Source organism: Nematolebias whitei, chromosome 5 (assembly GCF_014905685.2).
Source record: "Nematolebias whitei isolate Nwh7 chromosome 5, NemWhi1, whole genome shotgun sequence".
NCBI classification, from domain to species: Eukaryota; Metazoa; Chordata; class Actinopteri; order Cyprinodontiformes; family Rivulidae; genus Nematolebias; species Nematolebias whitei.
In genome coordinates this window covers 28,693,421-28,708,812 of record NC_056502.1, presented here as the reverse complement: position 1 = coordinate 28,708,812, position 15,392 = coordinate 28,693,421, and the positions used below count along the sequence as shown (strand labels likewise).

General features: G+C 44.8%; 1 protein-coding gene across 1 annotated transcript in view; it reads right to left on the bottom strand.

The window, feature by feature from the left end:
* triob (trio Rho guanine nucleotide exchange factor b) overlaps positions 1–15,392 on the bottom strand; it is a 94,902-nt gene that overhangs the window by 5,068 nt on the left and 74,442 nt on the right. Inside the window, exons 36-53 of the mRNA XM_037676403.1 lie at positions 13,604–13,890; positions 13,355–13,525; positions 9,651–9,746; positions 9,242–9,390; positions 9,053–9,119; positions 8,861–8,964; positions 8,670–8,739; positions 6,049–6,138; positions 5,860–5,952; positions 5,731–5,781; positions 5,554–5,631; positions 5,257–5,448; positions 5,006–5,183; positions 4,003–4,850; positions 723–976; positions 507–636; positions 398–425; positions 150–312 (exon numbers count right to left, since the gene is read on the bottom strand). Of these exons, the coding sequence (XP_037532331.1) occupies positions 150–312; positions 398–425; positions 507–636; positions 723–976; positions 4,003–4,850; positions 5,006–5,183; positions 5,257–5,448; positions 5,554–5,631; positions 5,731–5,781; positions 5,860–5,952; positions 6,049–6,138; positions 8,670–8,739; positions 8,861–8,964; positions 9,053–9,119; positions 9,242–9,390; positions 9,651–9,746; positions 13,355–13,525; positions 13,604–13,890 (3,049 nt within the window). The remainder of the gene's footprint in view (positions 1–149; positions 313–397; positions 426–506; positions 637–722; positions 977–4,002; positions 4,851–5,005; positions 5,184–5,256; positions 5,449–5,553; positions 5,632–5,730; positions 5,782–5,859; positions 5,953–6,048; positions 6,139–8,669; positions 8,740–8,860; positions 8,965–9,052; positions 9,120–9,241; positions 9,391–9,650; positions 9,747–13,354; positions 13,526–13,603; positions 13,891–15,392) is intronic.

The following is a 15,392-nucleotide window of genomic DNA, read 5'->3' as shown; positions in this document are numbered from 1 at the left end:
GTTTCTAATGTTGCCTCCCCTTCTCCTAGCTGAGCCGGGTCGTAACAATAAGTTACCTACAGCAGGTAAGATATTAAGTGTTTATAACACGTCTAATGATCCCCATCTCAAAAGATTTGAATGATCCTTTACGACAACAATTTTCACACCTGTACGTGATGCTGTAGCGCCCGTCGTTGCTCAGGATGTTGTCATCAGGTCCGTGCCAGGAGACCGCGGCCCGAGGCCGGCCGCACACTTTACACCTCAGGGTGGCGTCGTCGCCGCTCTCGCAGGAAGCATCAGCGAGGGGAACGAGGAACTCTGGTGGAGCTGGAAAAAAGAAGAGCAAAGTTTTATTATTTCACTCTGAGTCTGTTTAAAGAAAACGTCTGCTGCTCAATTAAAACCCACGCACCGTCAGAAATGTAGTTGGGATTCAGAAGCTGAAGAGAAAAGATCGTACATCAGGTTGGACTCCTTGGACTGGTTCAAATGTAATGCAGTGATTTGGACACCTGTCCTACCTTCACAGACACCTTGGTGGACAGGTTGTCCTGAGACCTGCGGTAGCCGTTCTCCACCTTCCTGCCCTCCTTGTCTCTCCTCTCAGACTTTCGGCGGATACGCAGCGCTGTGTGCCATGACAGGGACTTTCTAAACAAACAAAAACAAAGAGTTTTCTGTTTGTATGCAGGAACCTGTCTCACGTTTGTCCTTCGCAGGCTTCCGTTGTGTCTTACTTGATGGTTCCTTCAGGGAGCTCGGGTGTGATGGAGGATGAGGTGTGTCCTAATACAAAGCCAGGGATCCAGCCCTCGGCGGCAGGGGAGTGCTCGTTGGAGGCCCGGTACACCAGGAACATGCTCTGCTGGTTGCTGGCGAGCATCTGGACCACCTCACCCTGCACCACGCTGATCTCATCCTCCTTCACTGCCACGTAGTCCTGCGTCACCAGCATGGTGGACATGCTGCTGCTGCTGCTGCTGCTTTCACTCTGCTGGACAGGAAGTTGTGAAAGTTAAAGCACCAGACGCCAAGCGACGTCATGGATAAAAGAAATAAAATGACAACACTGAACTAAATAAAATCGAACATTTCTGAACTCAGCAGATAAATCTGTTCAAAAACACATTTAATACAAGCTGAAACAAAAGCACGGTTTTTGTTTTTTACTTGCAAAGGAAGAAACTTTGTTAAACCTGATAGTTCAGATGTTTTGAAGTGGTGTTCTGGGGAAAGCTTCATGAACAATTACTATCTTACCTGTTGTAGATAGCTCTTTAAACAGCCTCGCTTTGGCGTAACAGTTTAACTTTGAATCAACGAGCTAACAGCTACGAGTAATTTCTGCTCCTTTGCTCACTAAATAAAATGTGACCTGAGCCACAAAACCTGCTACAACTGCGATTACCAACTGGTGGCCCATGGGCCACTTCAGGTTTGTTAGATGGGGCTTTTCCAGCCACTGAGGGTGGCATTATAAAACTAGAAATATCTAATGGTTGTTCATATGGACTGTATATGTACATTTTAAGAGAAAACAGACCAGATTCAAGTAAAGAAGGAAAAATAAAAAGCAATTTTTACTACTGGTTTTGCTAAATGTTTCTTCCTCATGAGGGAGTTTTTCCTTTCCACTGTCGCCTTCATGCTTACTCAAGATGAGAGTTCTGTGATCAAAGCAGTCTGCTCCTCAGATAAATTGTGTTAACTTATTATTTTTATATATGAATGTTTCTGTTCAGTGCCCTGAGATGACTTCTGTTGTGACTTGGTGCAATATAAATAAAGTGAATTGAATTTAAAATGATACAAATGTAAAACCCCCTGCAGGTCTGTGGGAGTTCTCTTTTTAATTGTGAAAAAAAAAAAAAGATTAAGTGTCCCAGTGTGAAGTAAAAAAAGCAGGCAAAGTGTTAAAAGTTGACCAGTTTGTTGGATATGTAACTGATTTTTTTTTTATATTTCCTTTTGTAATTTTTTTTATTCTTATTGTTATCAAATTGGCTCACCATGTTTCTTCTCAGCAACTTGTCTTAAATGTGGATTTGAGCGACAGATCACACAAAAAAACAGGAAGTCATCTTAAAAAAAGTGGTTAACATACTACTAGCGTGATGTAGCCAACGTGTTTTGTTTCTTGTACACAGACTATCAAAATAATTGACAGGAAAATTGATTACTGGTGTTTTGTTGTTGGCATAAAAAAAACATTCAAATTCAGATTTTTGTTACCTTAGAGCTGCTGCGAAGGGACCAAAGAGCTGCATGAAATGTCCAAAATATATTCCTAAAGAATGTTTTAAAGCCCTTTTCTGAGCAGAAACAAGGACTAATGGTGTTTTTGAGCAGAAAAGCCTCTAATTTTTGCTCCTTCCTGATAGTGAGGCTATTTTCAGTATCAGCTGGGAAAACCTGATATTCAACTATGGCTCGAGGTTTCCTCTTTCAAATGATGTAGAAAAAAAATCCGTATTAGAATACGCAAACATTATGATTCAGACCAATTTTCCATGGGTTATCCAAATTAGCAACACAAATCTTTTTGAACCTCTCATGAAATCAGGATGACCTCTGTATCAAAATGTAGCTTAAAAAACCACAAATCTGAAAAAGTCCCTTTTGACCAAATCCACCTTAGTCCTTGATTTGACGTGACGGGTTTAATACAGTATATGGCGGTGGCCATCTTGGATTTTGACCTGGGAACCTAATTTTTGATAGGGACCTTTCCTACACTTATACAGCCACACACCAAAATGGAAGTCCAGAAATTACTTCTTTATCTTTTTTCTTATTATCCTTCAGGATAATAAAATCTTACTTTATGGTCCAAGTTCTCATGCTCACAACATGATGCTGTTGTTTGGTGTATTGTTTTGCACTACTAGTGACTGGAATATATCTTAGATCTTTTGTCGTACCGTTTGGTGATTGTTTAGCGTATATCTTAGTTTATATCGCAGATCCTTTTTTACTGTTTCTTTTTACACTTTATATTTTTGCTATTGTTTGATGTAACTGGGACCTTGTGTACATAATTTCATTCCACCACATGTACCACAAGTGATGCGAATGACAAATAAAGAAGTCTCTGACTCTCTCTGACAGACAGACAGACAGACGGTATTTCCAACTCCTCCTCTTGGTTCTTAGACAGGAGATAAAACAGAAACAGCTAGGAGCAGCTAGCTGGAGTGCCTGAGACACTTCTTGCAGGAAGATCAAAACATTTATACAATAACAATAATAATAATAATAATAATAGTAATAATAATAATCCATTAAAGTAAAACTGTTGGTAATGTAAAGATTTATAAAATATGAACAGCAGTAAAATCCCTGAGGCTGTTTTTATTTTTAAATCCCTGCTTTTGTTTGACCTGTCAGTCTGGTCCAATTAAATTTTGTTTCTCCAAACTGAAGAGCCTCGGCAGGTAAAAATGATTTGATCTTATTTCAACAGAACTCCACTTCAAAACATCTGAATTTTCCCTTTAAAGTAAAGTTTGATATGTCAGGAAAGAAAAGAGGTGTTTCCTCGGGGGGTCAGAGATGCAGAACTTCATTTTTCAGTTGGCAGAATGAAGTTAGAGTTAAACATCTAGAAAGCAGCAGCAGAAGAAGAGGAAGTAGTTTTAGAAGACAAACAGCAGCTGGTGCAGATCTGCTGAGATGTTCAGGAGGAGCTCCCTGCAGCTCAGTGATCGCGGGGGGGATCACCGGGGATTATCGACGAGATTAAATGAGTGTGAAAGAGAAAAGGAGTTTTGTCAAACCGTCTGGTTAGTGCAAACACACGCTGAGGGGGGAGCGTTTAAAGCAGCGACGTCACCGCACCTGCTCTGTTAGTAAACTCTGCAGGCTCCCAGATGCGCTCGGTGAGGTTAGTGCACGTGGTCAGTGTTTCAGTACTTGTTGCAGCAGGGGGCGCTGACTGACAGCCGCTCAGTCAGGGTGGGGTTAGTGAGTAGTGAGGAGCTGGCTGGAGTCTGGGCCTGGACCGGGCCTGGATCTTACCCCGTTGCTCTGGGTGGAGGTTACGGACTGCTCGCTGGTGGAGGAGCAGGTGCTCATGCGGTCCACGTCCTTACTGTGGCTGGAGCTGCGTTTGAAGGACGGCGTCCCGCCGCTCCCTCTGCCCAACGAGTCGCCTCCACCGCTGGTGTCGCTGGGGAAGGAGAGCGAAGCGGGCCTGCTGGCTGGAGAGGGGGGCATAGGGGGAACCACGGCCCAGAAAGGGTTCCCTTTATGCGACGGGCTTGACGGGACACACGGTTCCTTTCCTCCTCCGGGGGCGTGAGGTGAAATGAGGGGAGAAATCGTCCCGACTCGAGAGCTTTTAAGTGGAAAACTCAGAGGAGCCACAGTCATCCGAGGAACTGCGGCTTTCTGAGGCTTCTGGTTCTCCTCGTGGCCCCCCAGACCCGGTCTGAAGGTGTCGTCCTTGCTGTCTGGTGTCTTATTACTGCTGCTACAGTTACTTCCATGAGAACCATCCAGCCCCCTCAGCTTAGGACCCTCAGAGGCCGACGCCTCTCCGTTTGTCATGCTGTCTGAGTAGAGGTAAGAGGAGTGGGGGGCGCAGGGAGACCACATACCTGCTGATCTGTCGAGCCCCTCGGGGCCCGGGGGGTGGTGGTGGTGAACGGGCTGGGGGAGGCGTGAGGAAGGCTGTGGGATGCGGGACGGCCGAGAGCGAGGACCGCAGAGGGAGGAGGAGTTCCCCCCCAGTCCTCCTCCTCCTCCTATGTTGTTGGTGCTGCTACCTCCAGGGAGACCTCCTGTACCGCTGCTACTGCTGGGGGGTCCGCTCTGCCCGCCCCCACCCACATGGTTCCTCTGGTACTCTATGGGTGAGGTCAAAGCTGTGGGACACACAAAGGCAGGATTTCTTCATGTCAAACAAACATTTCTGTAAAAATGTGCATGAAAACAAAAAAGGATGTTGATCTTTGCTCCAACTCCAGAACAAACTCCAGATGCCAGCGTTCAGCAGTCATCGGTAAGCAGAGCGTCTTACCGTTGAGGAAGTTGCGCTGATTTTCCAGGATCTGGCTGACATGGTGGATCCAGGCCTGACTGACCCCGGGACTTGTTGAATGGAAGGTGAACCTCTCCAGGGTCCCGTTGGAGGACCTGGAGATGAGCGTAAACTTGCAGGGATCGTCTGCATTCTCCTCCAGACCCAAACAGCTCACCTGCAGACCAGGTGACATTTCTGTTAATTGTCAGACGTCTGAGGAGGCTCAGACCTAGTGGAGCTGCTCTCACCTTGATGCTGTTCTTGAAGAGGTAGCCGGGAGTGGAGAAGCCTTTCTTTTTGTCCAGAGGCTCGCTGAAAATAACTATCTGCTCAAAGAGAAACACTCTCCTCTCCTTCATCCTGGACAGGAGGCCTCCATCTTGGTCTGAAACCATGAAGGTGTCCTGCAGGAGCAGCCTGCCCTGAGCCACGATCTTACCCTGAAAAACGTTTCCGTTTGAAAACCTGGGCAAATACTGACACCTAGTGGTCAATGTGCACACTAAATTAATTTACACACGAATACACTGTGCAGAGGAACCTACTTCAAACCCTTGAAGTCGTCCAACATTCATCATGTCGTTGCAGCGCTTCGGGACCACGCACATCACTTCTACAGCTTTCTACAACAGAGCGAGGCAGGAAAAACCAATTTTATAACAACATGCTGGCCTGAGCGTCCAGATATGGAGTTCAAATTTAGTAAACGTAACAGAATATACCTCTAGCTCTGTCGTATCCACACCTGCTTTCTTAGAAACCTTCAGAAGATCCTGATAAAGAGTTTAAATGAGGAGTACTGGCATTTGTGATGTTAAAACATATTTTATTAGTAACTTTGATATTAGTACCTTCAGTAGTAGCTGGTACTTCATGATGCGTTGAACAGGTTTGATGAGCAGATCAGTGATCTGCAGCCTGTGGCCCAGCCGCTGCTTCAGGTCCTGATGAAACACACGATGATGTTTTTAACAACTCTAAGAAAAAAAACCTGAGCTTTTACTGCAAGAATGAAGAGCAAAGCTGCACAACAGACTTACTTCAAAGTAAGTGTCGATATACTCTGACACGATGTGCTCGGATTTAGGCTTGTTCTGGCAGTAGACGATGTACATGTGCAGCCGTCGCTCCTGCAGATGAATAAAACCAAGTTTAAATCTGTTTAACACCTCAGGGGAATTCAAAATTCAATTCAATTCAAAAATACTTTATTAATCCCAGAGGGAAATTATTTTGTTGTTGTAACTCGTTATCCTCATTTCATTAAGAGATGTTATAGATGCTGATGGCTGTAGACAGGAAGGATCTCTTGTAAAGGTCCATCCCACAGTGGATCCTAAGAAACTGGCTGCAGATGCCGTCCGATCCATCCACCCAGACTCGGCTGGCCTCCTGGTTCCCCTGGACTGTAGGACCGCTTGAATGCTGGGCAGAACTCCTCCCAGAGCGATGGCCACTCCTCCCAGAAGTCTGCTGAGCTCCTCATAGCTGCGGACAGCTAACTGTAGGTGCTGAGGGACGATCCTGTTCTTCCGCTGTCGTGAGCCGTGTTTCCTGCTAGTTCCAGGATCTCAGTGGTCAGGCACTCGAGCACAGCTGGCAGGTAGATGAGAATGCGTCCATAGAACATCCTTTTCAACTCATTTGAGAGTTGGGGCCATAGTTGAGATATTATTTCAGCTTTTGAGATGTTATTCAGCTGCTGTTGTTGTAGAAAACTGCCTTGTTGCCATGGTTACGCATCATAACAAATGTCCAAAACTAAAAAAAGTTTCAGTAAAAATCCTTCCAGCTGCACAGCATCCGATACCAGAGGAACCAATCATCCAAAAAATGTGATTTACATCCAGAAAAAGAGGAATTAAAGTTTCCAAAAGCAGAATCTCAGAATGAATGTAACAGAGCTGCTCCAACATGCAGCCACCTTGAGTGGCGCAATTCTAGAATTCTAGAAATTATAGAAACATCCACCCCCTTATTTAACTGCTTACATAAACTTTAGTATTTATTTTCACAATTTACTAGTCAATCATTTAGAGCACCCTCAGCCTGAAAAAAAAGAAGAAAAAAAAAAAACTTTTTTTTTTTTTTAACTCTTTAAGGTAAAAAAACTAAACAAAACAAACAAACAAACCAAAAAAAAAAATCCATGTTTCTGTTTAATGATTTTTAGAGAGAAAAGAAAATTCCAGTCTGGAGTTTTGTAAAGACCCTTCAGATCTCGTAGCTGAAAACGAGACCTTGTTTTCTGTCAAACTTACTTCTGTCTTTCAGTGGTCGAGCATGGATGGTTTTTAAATACAGTAGTCTCTTGCTACTTCACGGTTCGACTTTCGTGGATGCGCGCTTTTGCGGTTTTTCAACAATTGTTAACTTTAATATTACTCACGTGATTGGGACGGTATGGGATTAAAAGTTTATGAAAAAATACTTTGGAAATTCCGCCATTTTGTAGTTTTCTTTCAATAAGCATACACTGTAACGGCAGTCAAAAGAACTACACTACCCAGAAGCCAACAGTGCTTCCTGCTGCTGCTTTTTGCCAAAATGGAGGTAAAAGAAACGCAAAGTCAGAAGAAACCATCTATTTAATAATCTCACAGAACTGACAGGAAAGTCGTAAATAATCCTGAAGCTTAATTATGCACGTGCACATCAACCTGGACGGGGCGGTGGGCTTCATTGCTGCAGGGTAGGTCTACAGAACTGGAACCGAGCTGCTGGTCTGCATAGCTGGTGAGTAAAATTTTGCAATACTGTACAGTACATAAATGTATGTTGCTAAAATGATGTAGGTTTAAGAGTTTAGAACATTGCAAGAGTGTGGGAAGGGTTTATAAAGCCTTAATATATATATATATATATATATATATATATATATATATATATATATAAATACTAAAATAAATTTAGTGTTCCTACCATGCAGTTTTTCACTTAGCGCGGTGGTGTGTGAAACATAACCCCCGCAATAACCGAGGGACTACCGTATATATATATATATATATTTTTTTTTTAAATGAATATTGTTTTCTAAAACCCTACTTGTGCACAACACCAGTTTCTGCTTGGTATTTTGCTTTTGCTGACCCTGTGATACCACCAGTTGCTGCAGCACGATGCACCCGCTAATGGCATCCAGCTTTGGGTGAAACCAACAGGAGTCAGCTGTTCTGAGCTGTGCAGCCATCAAAATAAACGTTTACTTGTGCAACTTGCAAGAGCGTTTTGCTCTTTACATCCAAACTAAAACTATTTTTGTTGGACAAAATGAGAGGAGAAACTCTGCAAAGGAGTCTGACCGGCACCACAGTGGGCTAATATAAAAATCTAAAGTAGAGGGATAGAGATAAAATGAATTACTGAGAGGAATGCATTATTTTATGATGTGATAAATATGGGCTCAAATAATGCATTTATAATGAATTTTATGGCTGATTTTTTTCCCCATCAGGAACATGAGAAATGTTGAAATGAAGGTACTGCGAGGTTATGAGATCTTTTGAACAAATTCTGACAAAAGAAAATAAAATAAAAACGATTTTTAGGCTTTGTCAGAAAAAAAACCATAAAGACCTGAGCAAGAATAAATGAGTAGCTGTTAATACTTTCCAGGGGTTACATTTACCAAACTCCTTCGTACAGACAGAAGAGATTTTACCTGTTTGATGAATAAAGGAGCGAGTCTGTCAGGATCCTCCAAACACTTCTCAAGCTCTCCCAGGAATAAACTACAGATGGATAAAAACAATATGATTCCACCTGCCTCCTCCTCTTGTTCTGTTGTATCAGTGCCCAGGCAGGGAGGGCGGGGGGTATTTTCAGGTACAATATTTGTGGTAAAGAACGTACTCTCTGTGCCACTCGTAGATCTGATGGATGTTGCCAAAGACGATTTTATCTTTCCCTCTCATGTCATCTGGAACTCCTTCCTCTTTCATCCTGCTCATGTAGCCCTAAAAACAGGAGAGGCAACTCAGGTGTAAAACCTTCAGAATATATTGAAATAAAAGCAAAATGTTTGAGGCTTCATTTGTGTTTTACCTCCACCACTGATCCTAAGTCTCGGACGTAGTCTCTTTCTGTCTCTACCAGCTCCAGCAGCACATAACTGAGCAGGAGAATAAATAGAAAACATGGCAGCTGAAGGAGGGAGATGCTCAGCCTACGAGGAAAATGTCAACAGGAGATTCGTGCATCTTTCGTTTCTCAACACACTAGGCCTTAACTCACTGTCTTTTCTTGAGGAAGCCAGATTTGCGCTCTTCCACCTCGTCGATGGGCGAGGAGGAGGACAGGAGCGAGTTATCGGACGGGTTGAGGGAGGGGGAGCTGCTGTCGCCCTGCTCCACCGACAGAGAACTGGGACGGTCCTCCAGAGACTGAAGACGGCGGTAAGAAAGAGAAACAGAAAAGGAGAGAAAAGCTGAAGCGTGCACTTCATTTAGGACGGTCCATGAGTTGGACCAAAGGACAGCTGGGACACTTAGTCAGCGTCCTGACAGATGACAAGTAGGATCATTGTGACCAACACTCCAGAAGAAAAAAAGTGTCTGAATGCACATCGATCACAATGGTTCAGTGCGCGAGTGTTCCTCGCTCACACGTCTCCCTGGGTGTTGGTGATGACTCCCTAACTCACCATCTTGCTCTTCACCAGCTCCTCGATGGCGCTGACCAGCTCGGCGGCGCTCGGCGTCTCTGAGCTGCAGGGGCGAGCGGACAGCCGGGACGCCGACTGGAAGACACGACAGAAACAGTGAAAAAAAGGTTCATTTTAAATATTCAGGGCTAATGGATGTGCAAACCCAAGTCTTTCTGAGGCAGGCAAGAATGATAACAACACACGGAACAGAAAACCAGACAGTTCTGTTTTTTTACTTTTTTATTTTTTTTCGGTCATGTTGGAAGCAGCTGAAATTTATTCAAAATAATCTTGCACTAATTAAAAATCCTGTCATTTTGTGTTGTTTATGTTTAAAGGTGTTAACAATAGTTTTAATAAGAAACTTGAAAAAGTTAAAGAGCTCTGATCTGGTTTATAAACAAGATTGGGTTGTTTAGTTTAACATCTTTGTCTAAAAGCCTGGAGCAGACGTGGGCAATGTATGGTCTGCGGGCCAAAAGAGGCCTTCGGACAATCTCCATCCGGCCCCCAATATCCCTAATAAAAAATTTTAAAAAATCCATCCATCCATTATCTTTTACCCGCTTCTTCCATTTTGGGTCACGGGGGTCACCGGTGCCCATGTCCAGCAATCACTGTGAGGGGCGGGGTACACCCTGGACAGGTCGCAAGTCCATCACAGGGAAACATATAGAGACAAACGAGACAAACAACCATTCACTCTCTCACTCACACCTAGGGACAATTTAGAGTTACCAATCAGCCTAACATGCATGTTTTTGGTCTGTGGGAGGAAACCGGAGTACCCGGAGAAAACCCATGCATGCATGGAGAGAACATGCAAACTCCACCCAGAAAGGCCCCTGGACCGGGATTTGAACCGGGGACCTGCTCGCTGGGAGGTAGACGCTCTATCAGTTATTCATGAAACATGTTTAAATGATCTTGTTGAATTTCCCTCTTGTTTATTTCTGTCTGCATAAATTTTTCTCCAAGATCGTATACTGATGGCAGGAGATTTGGACTACTGGGCAAAGTCTTCTCCAGTACATCCCAAAGACTCTCAGTGGGTTTGTCCTGTGAACCTTTTAAGAGCCTCTTTTTGCATATCTTCTGAATAGTAAATTATGGATCTGGTCAGCTGGTCTCTCAACGTAATTGATCAAATTTTCTCAACGAGAAGACAGGGCGAAGGAGAGCCCTCCTGCCCAGACAGGACACTTGCAGCCGGATACACAATGAATTCCTGGGGGAAGTGGAAGATTGTGTGTTTGTCCATATTGTAGGTTGAGGACGCTGAAGATGTGTACATGATTGGATTTACGATAACAGGATTTCTGCTTTGTGGAGTTGGAGGTTACTTGGCATATCGACAAATTCGGAAAATTGCAGCTGTTCTGGCCATTGTAAGGCTGCCCAGCCTGTGTGAAGGAATGTGCCGTACAGTCAACATTCAGACTCAAATGCTGTGCGAGCTGAGTTGTAAGTTGGACACCATTCTTGCTGAGAATCACAGGCTACTTGCAGCTCCTGAATCTCGCTGGTGGGAAGGAATAGATCTCGGAGAAGTTGTAAGCTCGACTCGGCGTATGTGAGAACAAATTTGGTTGTTTGGAGTCGCCATTGAGATGTACTAGTGAGTCTGTAAAAGGCAGATGGAAATTAACAGAGCCGGCCTGACCAAAAACAAGTGTTGCTATCTGAACCTGGCTACCCCCCCATGTCGGCCTTGGAAGGTTGACTTCCTCAAATTCTCCTAGATGTTATGTGAACAAGATGCTCAGCTCCCCCTCCCAGATCCTTTCCCCAAGGACAAGGACCTGTGTCAGAGCTCTATCGAGCTGGCTGATAAACACTGCACTGTCACTTATCAGGACTATGGCTGGTGGGGGTGGGGCGGGGTGCTATCTGGACAGTGTTCATGGACTACTTCACCTCAAATTCATCGCCTTCGCTGGCCTCTCTCATTTTGCCCTAACGGTGCAGCAACCTAGGTAGATGTGAAGGCACTAGTGACTGTGTCTCTCACTTGGGCGGCCTGTGCTGGGACCCCCACCCTCACCTATTCCACATGCATATGTCTTTATGTCACCAGTATGTTGCTTTTTCATATGCTGAGGTTTTTTTTGTGCAAGATATGATTTTTGTATACCTCCCCTTTCCTCATGTTTTCCCTTTTCCTTATCTAAATAAAAAGGGCAGCTCTTTCCATGAGGTTGCAACTTCAGGCATCCCCATCTACTCATGTTGTTTTCTTTGGACGGCTGTACTGAAACGTAATTTCGTTGTGATTCTGTGCAATGACAATAAAGAGTGATTCTGATTCTGATTCAGGTCTGGACTCCGTGGTGTGAAAATGATGTCTCATGCTCCCTGAACTACCCTTTCACAATCTGAGCCCGATGAATCCTGACATCGTTATCTTGGAACACGGCCATGGCAGCAGGGAACACGGAATAACCAGGTCATTCAGTTTATTCAGCTGACTTCATTCTCTGGACACATATGCTGCTGAACTTAGACCAGACCAACTGCAGCAGCCCCAGATCATAGACTGCCCCCACAGGTTGTTCTGTAGGCTCTAGGCATGATGGTTCTTCACCTCTTACTCTGATGCTCACTCCCCACTGTCCTTCCAGTTATTAATAATGCCTTGGAAAGGTCTTAATGTGATTTTAGTAGTTCCAGCAATCTCCTCAGATGTTTCCTCAATTTGATGCCAAGAACTTGACTCTTCTGAAACAGATGGTTCTTTCCACGACCACAGGATGTGCCTTTGTTGAACAAATGAGAAGCTCCTCACCGCATCACTAATGCAGTCGTTATCCAGTAGGAGGCTCTTATCTTATTGCTTAAAATCCTGGTGGTGACTTTTCAAGCACAGAATGACTAAATTTAAGCCTTTCAGAGAGAGAGAGAGAAAAAACAAACAAACAAAGAAAACTTGTCCTCTTTTATTTTTCATGCATGTATTCCTTTTAAAGAAGCATCACCGTGAACGTGGTCGGGCTCACCGTTGTCATGTTCGGACCCAGACAGTCCACGAGTCCATTAAAGAACTTCTCGTCATTTTTCCTAATGGAACGGTGACTCGAGGGGCCAATCGCAGGTTGGTCTCAGGGTCACGGCAGGTCATGAGGTGGGTTTGGGTCGGGGGCAGTTTCAGGGATTGGAGCACTTTTAATTAAGCGCACGTGCTATGATTGGTCAAACAGCTTCCACACAGAAAACACTCCAGTGGACAGAAGGTTAACCTCGACCACAAAAGGGACTAAACATGTCGGGGTCAAATAAAAGACTGTCTGAGTGTGACAAAAACAAATGACCACCATAAAAACATAAGAATGTAACATGTCACTTCAGTTTCATTCCAAGGACGTGATGTGAATTTCTCAAAGGAAAGAGAAGAGGAGGAGGAGAAAAAAAGGAGGTTTACATGGAGAGGAGGGGGATCTGAGACTGAAGAGAGGCAGAACAGAAACCATCGTAAGGCTGAGAGAGGGAACATGCAGCCGTTAAGAGTAAAAAAAAGAGGAGAGAAAAGAAAACAGAGCAAAAGAGAGCTGTGTTAGCGTTAGCTCTGGACTGGAGGAACGTCTGATCATCTGCACCTAAAGAACTCAAAGGACGTTTGATGCTTTAAACTCCTTTAGAGTTATTTTTCTTTTGAGTTGTCTGTAATCTGTGAGCAGCTGGTTGGACGGTGCTGTGTGACCCACCTTGTCATCCTGGGAGTCCGGCTGCAGCAAGCTGTGCTGCTGAATGGCCATGGGGGGAGGAAGAGGAACAGCATCGGCCCCCTCTTCTCCTTCCTCCTCGCCGCAGCTCTGCATCCCTGAGGACGAGGACTTGGACAGGGTGCCGCTGCTCAGCCCTTCATTACGCATGCGCTGCAGGGAGCAGAGTGATTAGCAGTCAGTAGGTCTAAATCCAAACTGGGTCTTTGAGTCATGCTGTGAGGGTCTTACTTCCTCCAGGGTCTCGTCCTGAGGCGTGGCGGCACTGTCGTCGGAATCTTTTTGTGAGCCGGGCAGGGCGTCCATGTTCTTCCTTGTGCCGTCGCGGTTCTTCTTGTGCTTGTGGGCGAGCTTCTTGACGTGGCCGTCGGCCTTACCAGAGCTGAGCCGCCTCACGGGGCTGGTGAGCCACTTCCTCAAAGTGTTCCCTGGACGTTTGGGGCCCGGTGAGCTGTGGGGTCCCAAGGTCTGGCTAGAGCCGGGTTGCAGGGCGTCATTACTGGATACAGACAAGGTGTCTGAGAGCGAGGAGGAGAAATGAGAGATGGGGTTAACGAAGACAAAACAACAACAACACAAAAATCAGTCCTTCACTAATTGACATGTCTGTTTGTTCAAGCACCAACAGCAAAAAGCTAATCCGTGTAATTACAGCTGTCTGATAGGGCTATGAATGGCTTGTTCACATCAAAAACACTCAGAACAATTCCTAAATATGACAGTAGGTTGTTCATTAATTACATTTGGTCACAAGTGTCAAAAACCTCTTTGTGCAAAACCACTAACAGCTGATATGAACGTGACGTCATGTCTTAGAAAATAGAAAAAGTCAACGTATGACAGATTGTGTCTTCATGTTGAGCGGGCAAGCGAGCCGCCTCCACACAGCCATGATGCTCCTTGGGGAATCTGTGGGAGGAAAACTCCACATCTAACAGAAATGAAGCAGTGAGAAAAATAAATCACAGAATATGATCACGCTTTAGGCTCTGTCTGAATCCTTTAACGTTATGTCCACCTATCTGTCTGATCCTTTACCCCTGACTGCTTCTGCTCTTGTCTGATTAAGATTTCATGGGAAACCCTGCTGAAATACAAAAGTATAAATCAGTGTTTCTGTATCTGTGCTGCAGAGTGATAGAGGGTAAAACGGACGCAGCTGCTACAGATTAAATCATGTGACTCGCTCTTATAAACGGCAGGTGTGGAGATTCTGCCTCTTCTCACAGAAACATTGTGAGTAAATGCTCCTGCGTGTGAACGGGCATGACTGGCTCAGCCTCAGGGCTGGTTTTACTGCTCTGCTTATAAAAACATGTTCCTCACCACACATGGAAGCAAAAAGGACAGTACCCAGGACAACAGGCACACCAGGCTCTGTGAAAACATAAAACAACTTCTCCATCTCCCTCTGAGAGCCCAGGAGAGTCATGTATAAAGATGTGCACGAGTTTCCTACTCAAACAAGGCATATGGTTAAAGAAAACAGCATGCGCTCAAGAAAGTACAGATGTATGAAACTGTGTGTTTCCAGTTCACCAGATCAACGTGGGCTGAAACAGCACAAACACCTCCCTGGAAACGCCTCCATTTAAATATGCATACATGCCATGTTTGATTCTCTGTTCTTCATGATCTAAACTCATGTCTTCATGCAGAAAGAGGGTCAGAGATGCTGCTAAATGAGACAGAGGAGTGTCAAAACCTTGTGTTTGGCACGCTGTCCTCTGGCATTAGCGCCGAGCTCAAGAGAAGTGCGAAGCTGTCGCTGCCATTAGGTGTGCCCATGGACGAGGCCGAAGCGTGCCAAACATTACGGGTGTGTTTATTAAACCTAACAAGCGGTACCCTGGTGTCCCCAGTCATTAATGTTTTTGGTGCAAGATATTCAAGTGGGTAGGAGTACACTGTGTTGCACCAACAGGTGTACTGGTGGAGCCAGGGGGAGGCCAATGGTGACCACGGCCACCATAGAGTAATCTTTGGCCACCCCAAGGACCCTTTGAAGAAACTATATATA